The following is a 14,020-nucleotide window of genomic DNA, read 5'->3' on the forward strand; positions in this document are numbered from 1 at the left end:
GAAAAGTGATCTGAGTTATTTTTAAATCCACCTTTAGAGTGTGGAAGGTAAAGCTCAGATAGAGTCATTCCTTTTTCAACATCTACTTCCTGAGAATAGCCGATCTGTCAGGTCTTTTCCTAGAAGCTGGGGACACAGGAATGAAGTGACAGGTCCCAGAAAACATGCCCCTGAAAAAGGAAGCGTCATCAACACAGGGTTTCTGAATGTCTCTACGGCTCGGCGGAGGGGGTGGGATGGGGGGTTGGTGGTGGCCAGATCCTGCAGCCTGGTAGACTAGAGCCAGAGCTGAACGCCTTGCTTATTTAACTTATATGCAGAGTACATCATGTGAAATGCCGGGCTGGATGAATCACAAGCTGGAATCAAGATTGCCGGGAGAAATATCAATAACCTCAGATATGCAGATGACACCACCCTTATGGCAGAAAGCGAAGAAGAACTAAAGAGCCTCTTGAGCCTCTTGATGAAGGTGAAAGAGGAGAGTGAAAAAGTTGGCTTAAAGCTCAACATTCAGAAAACTAAGATCATGGCATCCAGTCCATCACTTCATGGCAAATAGACGGGGAAACTGTGACAAACTTTATTTTGGGGGGCTCCAAAATCCATGCAAATGGTGACTGCAGCCATGAAATTAAAAGAGTCCTACTCCTTGGAAGAAAAGTTAGGACCAACCTAGACAGCACAATAAAAAGCAGAGACATTACTTTGCCGACAAAGGTCCGTCTAGTCAAGCTATGGTTTTTCCAGTAGTCATGTATGGATGTGAGAGTTGGACTATAAAGAAAGCTGAGTGCCGAAAAATAGATGCTTTTGAACTGTGGTGTTGGAGAAGATTCTTGAGGGTCCCTTGGACTGCAAGGAGATCCAACCAGTCCATCCTAAAGGAAATCAGTCCTGAATATTCACTGGAGAACTGATGCTGAAGCTGAAACTCCAATGCAAAGAACTGACTCATTGGAAAGGACCCTGATGCTGGGAAAGATTGAAGGCAGGAGAAGGGGACGACAGAGGAGATGGTTGGGTGGCATCACCAACTCGATGGACATGAGTCTCAGTAAACTCCAGTGGTTGGCAATGGACAGGAAGGCCTTGTGTGCTGCAGTCCATGGTGTCGCAAGGAGTCAGACATGATTGAGTGACTGAACTGAACTGAGGCCTGACTCCATCTGTGAGGTCAGACCTCATCTCACCTGGGGTGCAGGTTTGAACCAGAACCCTACACCCACCCTTTAGTACAAACCCCTTTCTGCAACCCAATCACTTTGAGTCCTCCCCTGTCCTTGCTGAGGTCCAGACTCAAGGGGTAGCGCCTGCCCTGGGGAGGTCAGCCCAGGATTGCCAGGGAAGTCCACCCTCCAGGGTTCCCCACCGGGCCAACCGGAAACCCTGGGGGCTCCAGGCATCTCCGGCTCCGCCTCCTTTCTCTGAATTCTCTGCCATAGCTTGTTCCCAGTCCCCACCAAGGACCCGAGCCCCCATCACCCCCGCCCCCTCTGGCGCCCACAAGCTCCCCACCCCGAGCCATCCCAGGCCTCCTGCCATTTTCCTGTTCACTGTCCCGTCGTCCCCACACCCCCATCTCTCTCTCCCACTGGAATCCCCAGCCCTCTTAGTCTCAGTGGCCCTGCACCTCCGCCTTGCTTTCATTCCCCCAGTCCCCTTGCCCCACGCATCCTCATGCCCCTCCCCTGACTCCCAGCCTTCCCAAACTTCCCGCATCTCCACGCTCACGGTCCCCAGGCGTCCCCCGCGCCCCCAGCGCCCAGCGCCCAGATCCCTGGCCCCTGGAGTCCCAGCGCATCTGGCTCCCGGGTCCCTCTCCGGCGCATCCCCGCAGCCCGGGTCCCGTGCCCCTCTCCCCGGGAATCCCCAGACTCCAGCCCCCCGCGCCCGGGTCCCCATCTGGCGCGCCCCGGCCCCCGTGCCCCCCACCCCCACCCCGCTTCAGGCTCCCCAGCCCCTGTCCCCCGCGTCCCTGCAGTCCCCGCAGCCCCGGTCCCCGCGTCCCCCTCCCCGGGCGTCCCCAGCCCCTGTCCCCGCGTCCCTGCAGTCCCCGCAGCCCCGGTCCCCGCGTCCCCCTCCCCGGGCGTCCCCAGCCCCGGTCCCCGCGTCCCCCTCCCCGGGCGTCCCCAGCCCCGGTCCCCGCGTCCCCGCGTCCCCCCAGCCCCGGTCCCCGCGTCCCCGCGTCCCCGCAGCCCCGGTCCCCGCGTCCCCCTCCGCGGGCGTCCCCAGCCCCGGTCCCCGCGTCCCCGCGTCCCCGGCCCGCGCCCGCTGACGCCATGACGCCGGCGGAGGGCGGGGCGGAGCGGGGCCGGGCGGCCAGAGGGGCGCGGGCGGCGGAGCCGGGGTCCCGCGGCGCAGGAGGCGACGCGGCCGATGGACATGGGCACGCAGGGCTCGGGGCGCAAGCGGCTCCCCAACCGGGAGCGGCTGACGGCGGAGGACGACGCGCTGAACCAGATCGCGCGCGAGGTGAGCGCGGGGCCCGGCCGGAGCGGGGCGCGGGCGCCGGGCTCCCCCGCAGCTGTCGGGCGTCCGTCCGCCGGCTCGGCGGGCCGGGCGCGGGTCCTCCTTCGCGGGGACGGGCAGGCGACACCGAGCCCTCCCCCCAGCCCCCCGGGCCCGTCCGGCCGCCGCGCCCAGCGGGACTGGGGTGCCGCCCCCCTGCGCACCGTGGCCTCGGGCCGGCCTGGTGGCGGGCGAGCGCCCGACTAGGTTGTGCGCCGCATCGTGGGGGTGACGTAGGCCCGACCCCCGGAGGCCTGCGGACAGTCCCTGGAGGCCACATGGCCCTGGCGAAATGACCCGGCTCCTGTGTGTGACCCGCTGTCGTCTCGATTGTCACACAGGGCGCCTCTGGGGCGCGAACCGGGGTCTCCCTGAATCTCGTTTCTGGACCGAGGCACGCTGAGAGGTTCTCATCAAAGTTTCCAGGGCAGAGTTTATTATAACGATTGATGATGAACTTGAAGTGTGCAAATTAAAGGAGCCCCGCTAGGGTGACTTTTACAAACGCTTTTTCCTCCCACAAGAATTCAACCTTTGGGCTAAACAAACCGCAGGGTAAAGATGCCAGGGAGACGGGGGCAGCAGGTTCCCTGGGAAGGGGTGAGATTCCTGGGGCCCACAGGGGACAGAGCTTGGCTTGTCATGTCGCAGGACACCTTTGTACGCCTTCTGGATTGCCTAGCCAGCGTGCTAACTGTAGACAGGGCCCCCTCCCCATCCACTCTCTTCCAAGTGTTGGAGTGTGATGGAGAGGCTGTCTACATGTCATTATCATCACGTGGAAAAACCTCCAGGCGGTGTAGACGGTGGTGTCTGGTTGCCTCACTCAGCTATTTATGGAGGCCCACTCTAGTACCACTTCTTAGATGGCTGGCTTTTATGGACTCGTGGCTGTCGCTCAGTATTTGTTGAATATTGAATGAATAAAAGCATTTATTTTTCTCCATGTGGGAAGAAACTGGGCTTTCCAGGAAAACCCCTATTCATCTCTTAAAACCCACGGTAGATTTGTGTCCCGTGTGGGACCTCCCCCATCAGCCCAGGCTAATGTCTCCCTGCCTGCACTTGGGTTCCTCTAGCTTTTGCTCCCTACACCTGCCATGGTGGTCACATGGCCTCAGCCATATCTGTTCACCTATCTGACCCCCGTGGAAGGCGGCCACCAAGCAGGCACCGTCTTACTCATTTCACATCCTCAGGGATCAACACAGAGCCGGGCACATAGTGAGTGCTGCTAAGTCTCTGTTATATTGCCTAAAAAACAGAAGGGGTACGAGGCACTTACAGTACATGTGGCTAAATATACGTGCTTGCTAAATGTAGCAGCTTGAACATAATCCCCACCCCTGTGAAGACGGTCATGTAAGTAAGTGTTTAAACATAAAACCAAACAGGTGTTCTCCGGGAGGCCTGAGGTGACACGATCCGTGGGCCTTGTCTTTCCAGCAGTGGTTGCGGACAGAGGTAGGAGATTGAGGGTCCCCAAGTCCCCCTCGCGTGTGCTGGATTTTATTAAAACAGACTGAAAGGAAAGGCCAAGGGATGCTCCTGGCGGGAGAGCCTTGAGGTGCAGAGTAACCGGGAACCCACTGGCCTGCCTCCAGCCTGGGGACACAGTTGGCAGCGACAAATTCAGACACAGGCGTCAGACCCAGGACTGGAGCTACACACAGCTCCTCTGTGCTGTCTGTGGCAGCAGGCTGTGCTATCCTAGTCAGCCCCTTCCCGGTCTCTGTTTTTTTTCATCTTTAAAATGAGGAGACGACCTCCCCTGAGGCTGTCAGGAGTAATGAAAGTGAGCAGCAGACGTAAAGTGAGTCACTGGCTAGATGTGAGGACTACAGGCGTGCACAGCATCCCAACAACCCCGGCCATGTGGCTGCTCTGAGTGCTGAGTGGCAGCTATCTGTCATGTTGGAAGGAGCCAGTGCAAATACATTTTACTGCAAAATGAATTCTGTCTCCCAGCTGTGAAAATTAGAATCACTATTCAAATGGCAAATATCTATTCACCATGGAGTGCTAGAGAGTTCTTATAAAAATCAACAAAATTATCTTAAAGTTTCATATGATATGAATACTTTCTCATTTGCTAATTGACTCAGCAGATACATGCTGCTCTTTCTGAAGCCCTGTCCTAGGGAGACTGGGATTCAGGGACGGACTTAAAGAGCATCTGCCCTTGAGGAGTTGGGGTCTGACTTAGAGCATGACAATAAAAGAAGGCAGGAAGAGATCTGAGATTAGAAGGATATTGGGCCCTGGAGGTTTGGAAATGAGAGAGTTAGCAATTCATCGATGAGACTAAGAATAGCAATCAGAGGCGGCTCCCTGGAGGAAGTGGCATTTTGAGTTACTCTTGAAGAAACCCTGACCTGGACTGCCCTCCACGAGGGGAAATGTTCTGGCTGGAGGGCAGACTCTCTGGGCAGTGTCCCCAGGGCGGTGGCCCCTGGTCTCCACAGCGTCTCTGCAGCCGGCTCTGCTGGGCGCCTCTGCAGGTGGCCTCATCCTCAGGCTGCCTTGCTTTGGCAGACACTGCCCCCCTTGAACCCACATGCCCCGTCTCTTCTGGTGGCTCTGTCCTGAGAGCTAGAAGCATCTTCCCTGACAAATCTTGCGAGTCTCCCCCGCCGCTCCTGAGCCAAGCTCTCTGACCAGGATAGTGGACTCCGTGGCATGGGGGCAGGGCAGGGGAGGTTACCCGGTGATCAATCAGGCCCCTCCTGGAAATGGCAAATAGGGGGACGTGGCCTCCCCTGAAGCTCTTGGGGACATGAAGGGGGCCTGAAGGAAAAAATCAAGAGGCCTCAGGAAAGTGGCAGGGGGTGGGGCAGGCTTGGGTCAGGCAGGCCCCCAGGAATGTGCACTCAGAGGATAAGTGGAGAATTCCAGGCTGCGATGATGGAGTTGGGCGGGGACCGGGAGCAATGGGGAAGGGGAGGCGGGGAGCGGGGGCAGGACCATGGTGGAGAGCCGGCTGCACCCCCCTCAATGGCTTCGGACTCTCTTTGTGGAGGAACGGGAAGCAGGGACCCAGTGGAAGCTCTGCTTTTATATTTCCACAGTTCCTTTATGGTCTCACTCTGGGCAAGTTGATAGTAAATGGAGCTGTAACTTGAAAACGCTGCAGATGCGTTTGCAGGAGTGGCTTATTTCTCGCTGTCCGAGGTGGGATTCAGGCAAGCTGTTGTCAGGAAGAAGGTCCAGTAAGCTACCTTGAGACGCTGGAGCAGCATGTCTCTCACCCCCAGGAGGGGTGTCTGAAAGCAGAGGTATTTTTCTCTCCCACCGCCTTGAGCGTTCTGCTCAGGATTCTGGGAGCGTCCAAACCTCTCATCCCATGCTCCGCTGGGACTGCCAGCGTGTTCTCTCGGAACACCCGGCCATTTGCATTTCCAGTACGAGGAAGTCGGCTCTACAGGCTGCAGGAGACCGGGCCCTTGGGTGAGCTCACCGTCCAGTGAACGCTGGTGGGGTTTCCTTCCTCTCTCAGCGCAGCGACCCCCACCACTGTGGCCTCCTCTCCAAGGTGGTCTCGCTGGGACGCTGCCCTCGGGGTACCCCCCAGGGTGCCTCCCAGGTTCCCCCCTATTGACCCCTGACCTGTGAGTGCAGCTGTTCTGGGTTCATGACCCCTCCCCTTCACTAGAGAAGCGCCCATGGCCCCATGAGGGTCACCTTTCAGCAAAGGGGGGTTAAGACCTCGCACCCCAGGGGCAGCGACTGACACAGGGGAGTGAGGACACAGGAAGCCCCACCCCACCCGCTTGCCTCCTGAAGGAACTGACAAAGGGGTACAGGTCACCCTCCAGGGCCCCTGAGGGAGGGCCCGAGGGCAGGCTCCACTGAGGCCACCTCCCTCCTCCCAGCCCCTCACCGCCCCCCACTGACAGTGCTCCCTGGACTGAACACTCACCTCCAAACCCCAGCCCCGGGCTCTGCTTCTGGGCACCCAGCTTAGGACAGCCTCCATGCCTCGCTCTGGGTGGTCCCACAAATTCAAGACGGTCTGTCCTAAAGCCCCTGGTCACTTGCTGTCCTCCCACCCCTCATCCTTCCCAAATAGCCCCAGAGATCACCCTGTCCTGAAGGCCCCTGACTGCTTTTCCGGTCCAGCCTTGAGACCATTCGAGGGCCCAGTCTGGGCGTGGGCCTCTGTGCAGAGTCGCCCCGAAGTCTGGTTCAGTTGGACCCCCGCTTCCCCTTCTTCCGGCTCTCGGCAGGCAGGTCTGGCTCCTCTGGAGTCAGAGGTGAGCCCCGACAGCACGATGCAGGCTGCTGGTGTCCAGGCATGGCCTGTGCCCTCGGGTGAGGTCACGCGGGGGCGGCGTCTACAACATGGGCTTCCTGCAGCTGGTTTTCCTCCGTCTGAACCATCACCCTCACTCATTTCTCCCCAACGAGTTTGCTTGTCTGAGGCTGGCCGGTGGATGCAGACCGTTTGGACCGGAGGGTGTGGCCAGCGGTTTGGGACTGCGGTGGTGTCAGAGCCCCTCCTTCCAGGGTGGGAAGAGGTGAGGGCCTTCAGACACCCCCACCCCCACCCCCAGTTCTAACACAACCACCGTGGGGTGACCCCGGGCCCCGCCCCGGCTCGTCGTCCTGAGACACACGCACACATCTTGGTGCATCAGTAACAGGCATTAGGAATATGACAAGACGAGCCTTCCGAGTGGATGTGTGTCCTGGTCTGAGCCGTCAGGGGAATGGCCCGCACCCTGCCTGTGACCTGGGGCTGATTCCCGACAAGATGGCTCTGGATTGGGGGTGGGCAGTCCTGCTGGGCTCCAATGATCTGTGGGCCCCGCCCCACGGCTATTTCTGTCAGAGGGCCAGCTGTCTCCCTGTCCCTTTTCTGGGCGACTCTGTGATGACTCACGGGTTTAGTAGTCGGGGCTGTGAATGCGTGTGGAGGACCTCAAGCGTCTGTTCCATAGAGTGACCGTCAGGGACCTGGGTTCTCATTGAGTCTGTCACTTGCTAACCTTGTCAGGGTTCAGGAGGGACAAGGGGGAGAGGTGGTAACTGAGGGTGCTTTTAAGGTCTGAGGTGTGTCAGGGACTCCCAGAAGCTTCTCCCCTGTAAGTGTATGCCATCCCATTGGAAGAGTTTAGAGCATCCCTGTTGGACATGGAGAAACCACTCTGAGATGCTCGGCGACTTGTCTGAGGTCATCTAGTAACTCAGAGGTGCCGGGTCATCGTCCGGGCTGTTTCCTGGATCAGAGTCTTGGCTCCACGCAAGGCCCTATTCCAGGCGGTGCCCTGCAGTTAAGCTGACTTGCTTCCCATCTCAGGCACTGTCGTCCTCAACTGCCCTCTGAACCATCAGGCTTAACATTACATGAAAGAACCTCATATTCTTCTCTCCCTTACTGTTTCTCCTCCTCCTCTTTTTTTTTTTTTTTCATGCTTTCATCTTTAAAAATTAGTTTTATGTCATTAAAGTAATGCTTGTTTTCACCCTGGTCCCATAGTCTCAGGCCATTCTCCACACAACAGCTGGGTGGTCCTTTGAAAACATGTCAGATTGTGTCATAATGGCTTTTCATATCCCTCAGTAAAAGCCAAGCTCTTAATGGCCTTTGTTGTTGTTCATTCAACAACCCCATGGATGGGAGCACCCAGGCTCTTCTGTCCTCCACTGTCTCCCAGAGCTGGCTCAAACTCATGTCCATTGAGTCGGTGATGCCATCCAACCGTCTCATCCTCTGTCGCCCCCTTCTCCTCCTGCCTTCAATCTTTCCCAGCATCAGGGTCTTTTCCAATGAGTCAGCTCTTCACATCAGGCGGCCAAAATATTGGAGCTTCACCTTCAGCAACAGTCCTTCCAATGAGTGTTCAAAGCTGATTTCCTTTAGGATGGACTGGTTAATGGCCTTATAAGACCCTAATGACCTGGTAATGGGCTCCCCATTTGTAAGTAATATACATGTGCACTATTCATTGATTATTCAACTGTAGGCACCATGTGCTGGCCTCCTGATTGGAGGAGGAGCACTTGGATCTGTGGGTCTAGCTCAGGTTCACTCCCCCGCCTTCTCTCCCCTCGTCTTCACATCATAGTGACATTGTGCTTATAGATTCATAAATGATTGCGAGCAGAACAATAGACTGGTTAAGAGTGTGGGGGCCCGAGTCTGTTTTCCTTTCTCCTGGGTTCAGTTCCCGATCCTTCCACTTACTCCATGACCTCAGGCAAGTTCCTTAACCACTTTGTGACTGTGTGTCTCCGTCCCCTCATCTGTAAGATGGGAACATTTCAAGAGTATGCTTCTTCCCGGGTTTCATGGGGGTAAATGAAGTATTTCCTGAAAAGACCTCAGAAGGATGACCAACACATGCTCGGCAAACACCAGTGGTGATGATGACGTAGTGTGATAGTGTCAACTGCAGAGCCAAGAAGTACACGATAATGTTTTTCTTTATACAACTTTCTGCTGGTTTTGGAGTTCATTATTTCCTTCTTTCCCCGATTGCTCATCTCTTTGCGTATCTCTCACACCTAGTTTCTCACAAGCTTTTGAGTAGAAACCTCCGTGATATTATTTTCTATGTGGTTAAATGAACCTGTCAGTTCCGCTTTGTTCCCTCCTGGAAATCTGCCCCCGAGACCTGTCCAGTCTGCGCCGAGTGCCCTCGGGGCTGTTGTCAGCTGCCCTTCCCTTTGCCGCGTCTCCGTTGCTGCCGTCGCAGCCATGCATGCTGGATTCTCTGCTGCCTTCTTTCCTGAGCTTCTACCTCATTTTGTTGGAACACACCCTTCAGTCGCTTTCTCAGAGAGAACGCCTTTTCTAAGCGCTTGCGTGTCTGATAATGTCTTTATTGTACCCTCACAATTGATAGTTCAGCTGAGTATAGAGTTCTAGGTTAGAATATTTTTTTTTTTTCTGAAGAACGACAGAGATTTCTATATATACTTTGAAATTATTTCCAGTGTGTAGTGTTAACTGAAGAAAAGCAATGTGCAGAAAATGAAGATAGCATGCCATCACTCGGGTGAGGAAGTCTGTGACTTGCCTGCATTTGCACAAGGAAACACTGGCAGAGAGTACGGTAAAAGTAATGTGGAGATGTCAGTGGAAATGTAGATTTGTTAGGTGTGACTTTATGCTCTTTTGATATTTGAACCCTGTGACTGTATTATGTTTATGTAAAATTCTCTCTTTATTTTTGGCTCTGCCGGGTCTTCCCTGCTGCGCGGCCTTTTCTGTAGTCGTGGCAAGTGGGGACGACTCTCTAGTTGCAACGTGCAGACTTCTGATTGCAGTGGCTTCTCTTGGTGCGGAGCTAGGGCTCTAGGCACGCGGCTTCAGTGCCTGTGGTGCACGGGCGTAGTTGCTCCACGGCGTGTGGAATCTTCCCAATCAGGGATCGAACTCGTGTCTCCTGTATTAGCAGGTGGACTCTTTACCACTGAGCCACCAGGGAAGCTCTGTATTACCTATTTAATAAAATAAAATAATAAATGCCAGAAACGTATAATTACCTGTTTCCTACCATAATTTTGAAGACATGTTTTCCATTTTATTCTAGCTTTCAGGATTGCTCTGCTCATTTTGATGCCTTACATATTCTCAGTGTCTTGTGTAACATCTATTTTCACAGTCCACAAGCTTTCAGGATCCTCTCTTGATTCTCAGTATTCTGGATTTTATTTTTACATTCATTCAATCTGGAAATGTATATCCTAAAATTCTGGGATGTTTTCTGAAGAATTTCCCCTTCCCACCGTTTGCTCAGTTCTTTTAAAGAAACTCCTGTTGTTAGAAGTAACTTCCTTTTTCCTCTCATTTTCTAGCTTTTTGTATTTTGGTGATACTTTATGGCTAATTACTCAGCTTTGTCTTCCACTCCTTCTACTAAACTTATTTGTCCTATATTTCATTTCTAAGAGTATTTGTTTGTTTGTTTCGGCTCTGTGGCCCATTTTTATAGCATCCTTTTTGAGTCACTAATGCAGTACCTTTTTCTGTCATTCTGAGGAGTATTCATTTTGGTTTTCTGATTTTCCCTGAAAATTGCTTTTGTTCCCTGTGTGATGGTCTATCCCTTTCTGTCCTTTGTGTGATTTGGCCTCTGTCTTTAACCTTGGAGCTCTTCCCAGAGGTGTGCTGATCCTTGGATCCATGCGTGTATGAGGATGAAGCACTAAAACCTGTGAGACAATTTGAGGGAAGGCTCGGAGGGCTTCCCAGGCGGCACTAGTGGTAAAGAGTCCACCTGCCAGTGCAGGAGACGTGGGAGAAGGAAGTGGCAGCCCTCTCCAGTATTCTGGCCTGGAGAATCCAGAGGAGGAGAGCCACGGAGGAGGCTGGTGGGCAGCAGTCTATGAGATCGCCAAGAGTCAGACACAGCTGAGTACATTGGAGGGTAAATACCACAAGATTCGGCCAGGACACCTCCTGGGGTGCAGTGGGGTGGCGGAGGTGTTGGCACCAGACACTGAGTAGCTCCTCAGGGCACCGGCACACAGTCAGGATTTGAACCTGAGTCCCCCTGTCTTCAAGGCCAGCACCTTGACCATAGGCTCACTTTTCAGAGGAAATGCTGCTTAATGCAAACAAACCAAGCCTCTCTAATTTGGTTACCTAGAGATGGAGTTTTGTTTTTGATGAAGGGGGTAGAAGAAATTGAGAAGAAAGTTGAAAAATAATCTGAGACTTATACCAAGGACGAGGTTATGTCCACACAGCCCAAACTAGAGAACTAGTCACGGCAGTGTGCTTTTACTCAGAGTGGAATAAATGTCAAATTAGCTGAGCAAACAGAGAACGTTATTTTTAAAAATAAGATTTTCATAGCTTCAGGCGTCAAGAGGAATTCATTTGTTGGTTCGGAAAATTCTCTAAGATCTGAGAGATACTTTCCATAAAACAAATAGAAAATACCTGGAGAGGTTAGGTAGGCAGAATGTGATATGGTCTTGGCAGTGGGTGAGCCCCTGGATCAGCAAGAGCCAGAGCCAGAGCCGTCCAGTGCCTCCCCTGGCGGATTAAGTTGCGATGTCCCCACCCACTCCTTGGCTCAGGGGAGCGAATGAAAAATCCCTCAGTGGTCACAGTAGTGTTTCAGCAAGCAGAAACCAGGAGATCTAAACTTGTTCGTTAGGCTTTTAACCTCCCTCACATAAGTTTATCCATTTTCCCACCCTTACCCTTGATTGCTTTTTATTTCTTATCTTGTCTTGTGATGTCTGTTGTTGCTGTGCTTTTTAATATGCTGTCTAGGTTGGTCGTAGCTTTTCTTCCAAGGAGCAAGAGTCTTCTGATTTCATGGCTGCATGCTGTGATTTTGGAGGCCAAGAAAATAGTCTCTCATTGTTTCCATTGTTTCCCCATCTATTTGGCGTGAAGTGATGGGACCAGATGCCATGATCTTAGTTTTTTGAATGTTGAGCTTTAAGCCAACTTTTTCACTCTCCTCTTTCACGTTCATCAAGAGGCTCTTTAGTTCTTCACTTTCTGCCATAAGGGGGATGTCATCTGCATATCTGAGGTTATTGATATTTCTTCCAGCAATCTGGATTCCGGCTTGTGCTTCATCTAGCACTATGGTGTTGGAGAAGACTCTTGAGAGTCCCTTGGACTGCAAGGAGACCAAACCATCAATCCTAAAGGAAATCAGTCCTGAATATTCATTGGAAGGACTGATGCTGAAGCTGAAACTCCAATACTTTGACCACCCTATACGAAGAGCCAACTCTTTGGAAAAGACCTTGATGCTGGGAAAGATTGAAGGCAGGAGGAGAAGGGGACAACAGAGGATGAGATGGTTGGATGGCATCACCAACTCTATGGACATGAGTCTGAGCAAGCTCCGGGAGTTGGTGATGGACAGGGAGGCCTGACGTGCTGCAGTCCATGGGGTCGCAAAGAGTCAGACACACCTGAGCAACTGAACTGAACTGAACTTGTTGTGCAGTTGCTAAGTCATGTCTGACTCTTTGTGACCCCATGGACTGCAGCATGCCAGGCTCCCCTGTCCTTCACTATCTCCCGGAGTTTACTCAAATTCATATCTATTGAGTCAGTTATTCTCTCTAACCATTTCAGGCACATGAGAAGATGTGGAGTTTTCCAAGTTGACACTGGGAGAGATGGAATTTCTGTGTTGATTGAACAACTAACACGACCCCACCCTGGATGCCCTAAAATATAGCTTGAAGTCACCCCTGAAACCCTCAGAGCAGAGCTGGCCAGTAGGACTTTCTGTGATGATGGAGATGCTCTGTGTCTATGCTGCGTTGCTGTCGAGCACTTGAAATGCAGCTAGTAGCTAGTTCAGCTAAGGAACTGCATTTTAATTCATACTTCATTTTACTTCCTTTAAATATAAATAGACACCCCTGGTTGGTGGCTACCGTATTGGACAGCACAGCTCTTGAGCAATGATTTATTCTTTGTTGAAATCTGCTGTCCTGGAGGTGTGTTCTCTATTGTAGAAGCTGTTGATTCTCATCAGGAGAGGGGTGACAGGTGGACAGGCCTGGCGTCCCACAGGCCGGAAGTGAGTCCAGCCCAGGGAGAACGTGCCGGGCAGTGGGAGAAGCACAGTCCACCTTTTGAAGTCGTGTGTCCGTAGGCAAGTTAGTGTGTCCGAGTCTCCTTCCCTCTGTCTGTGACAGAGGAACAACGTTTTCCATGTGGTTGTGGTGATGAGTGGAGCTTCCCTGGTGTCCCAGTGGTGAAGAATCCACCTGCCAGGGCAGAAAGCAGGAGACTCAGGTTCGATCCCTGGGTCAAGAAGATCCCCTGGAGGAGGAAATGGCAGCCCACTCCAGTGTTCTTGCCTGGAGAATCCCATGGACAGAGGAGCCTGGAGGGCTACAGTCCATGGGGATGCAAAGAGCTGGACTCGACTGAGCGACTGAGCGTGCACCTGGTAATGAGTCGTGCCGGGAAACGCAGAGCGTCTGCTGGAGGCAGGAAGTACATGATGGTTCTGGTGGGCGCCTGGGTACCTGGCGGGCGCTAACTGGATAGTGGTTATTTTCTCCCTCCTGCCGGCTGAGTTCCTCTCCACCAAGGGACAGCAATACTGCTGGACTGGCCAGGATGTGCCCCAGGCATCACTGATGCAGAGACAGGGCTGATTGGCAGGTGGGTTCTTTACCACCGAGCCGCCCTCCCTGATAAGATGAGGGCTGGAATGAGAGACCAGGATCAAGAGAAGGAAAGAGGGTGGCCTGCAGGAAAGGTGTGAGAAGAATACAGGAGAGACGGTCTCCTGTGTGTTGTGGGGGAAGCAGACAGCCCTTGGCTCTGGGTCAGTGAACTCAGAGGAAAAGCCCTCACTGCTGCCCCTTTAAATACGCCAACCCCATAAACTTTATTTAGTATCAGAACCCCGTGTGCTTTCTCATAGTTTAGAGCTTGTGTTCAGTTCTTTGGCCTTGAGATGGAAGGGTCCCTCCGCTTTCGATCGTTTTTTGCTTCTTGGCCTTGAACTGAAGAACCAGTAATAAGATGCCGTCAGATTTTTCGAGCCTCTTTACTGTCAGGCAG

General features: G+C 53.3%; 1 protein-coding gene across 9 annotated transcripts in view; it reads left to right on the forward strand.

Moving 5' to 3' along the window:
* The first annotated feature begins 2,330 nt into the window (after window positions 1-2,330).
* LRRFIP1 (LRR binding FLII interacting protein 1) overlaps window positions 2,331-14,020 on the forward strand; it is a 159,851-nt gene continuing 148,161 nt past the window's right edge. For all 9 annotated transcript variants that reach the window (XM_052636465.1, XM_052636468.1, XM_052636470.1 and 6 more), the window contains exon 1: window positions 2,331-2,475. In XM_052636465.1, the coding sequence (XP_052492425.1) occupies window positions 2,380-2,475 (96 nt within the window). In that variant the 5' untranslated portion in view covers window positions 2,331-2,379. The remainder of the gene's footprint in view (window positions 2,476-14,020) is intronic.

Source organism: Budorcas taxicolor, chromosome 3, assembly GCF_023091745.1.
Source record: "Budorcas taxicolor isolate Tak-1 chromosome 3, Takin1.1, whole genome shotgun sequence".
Classification (NCBI taxonomy): Eukaryota; Metazoa; Chordata; class Mammalia; order Artiodactyla; family Bovidae; genus Budorcas; species Budorcas taxicolor.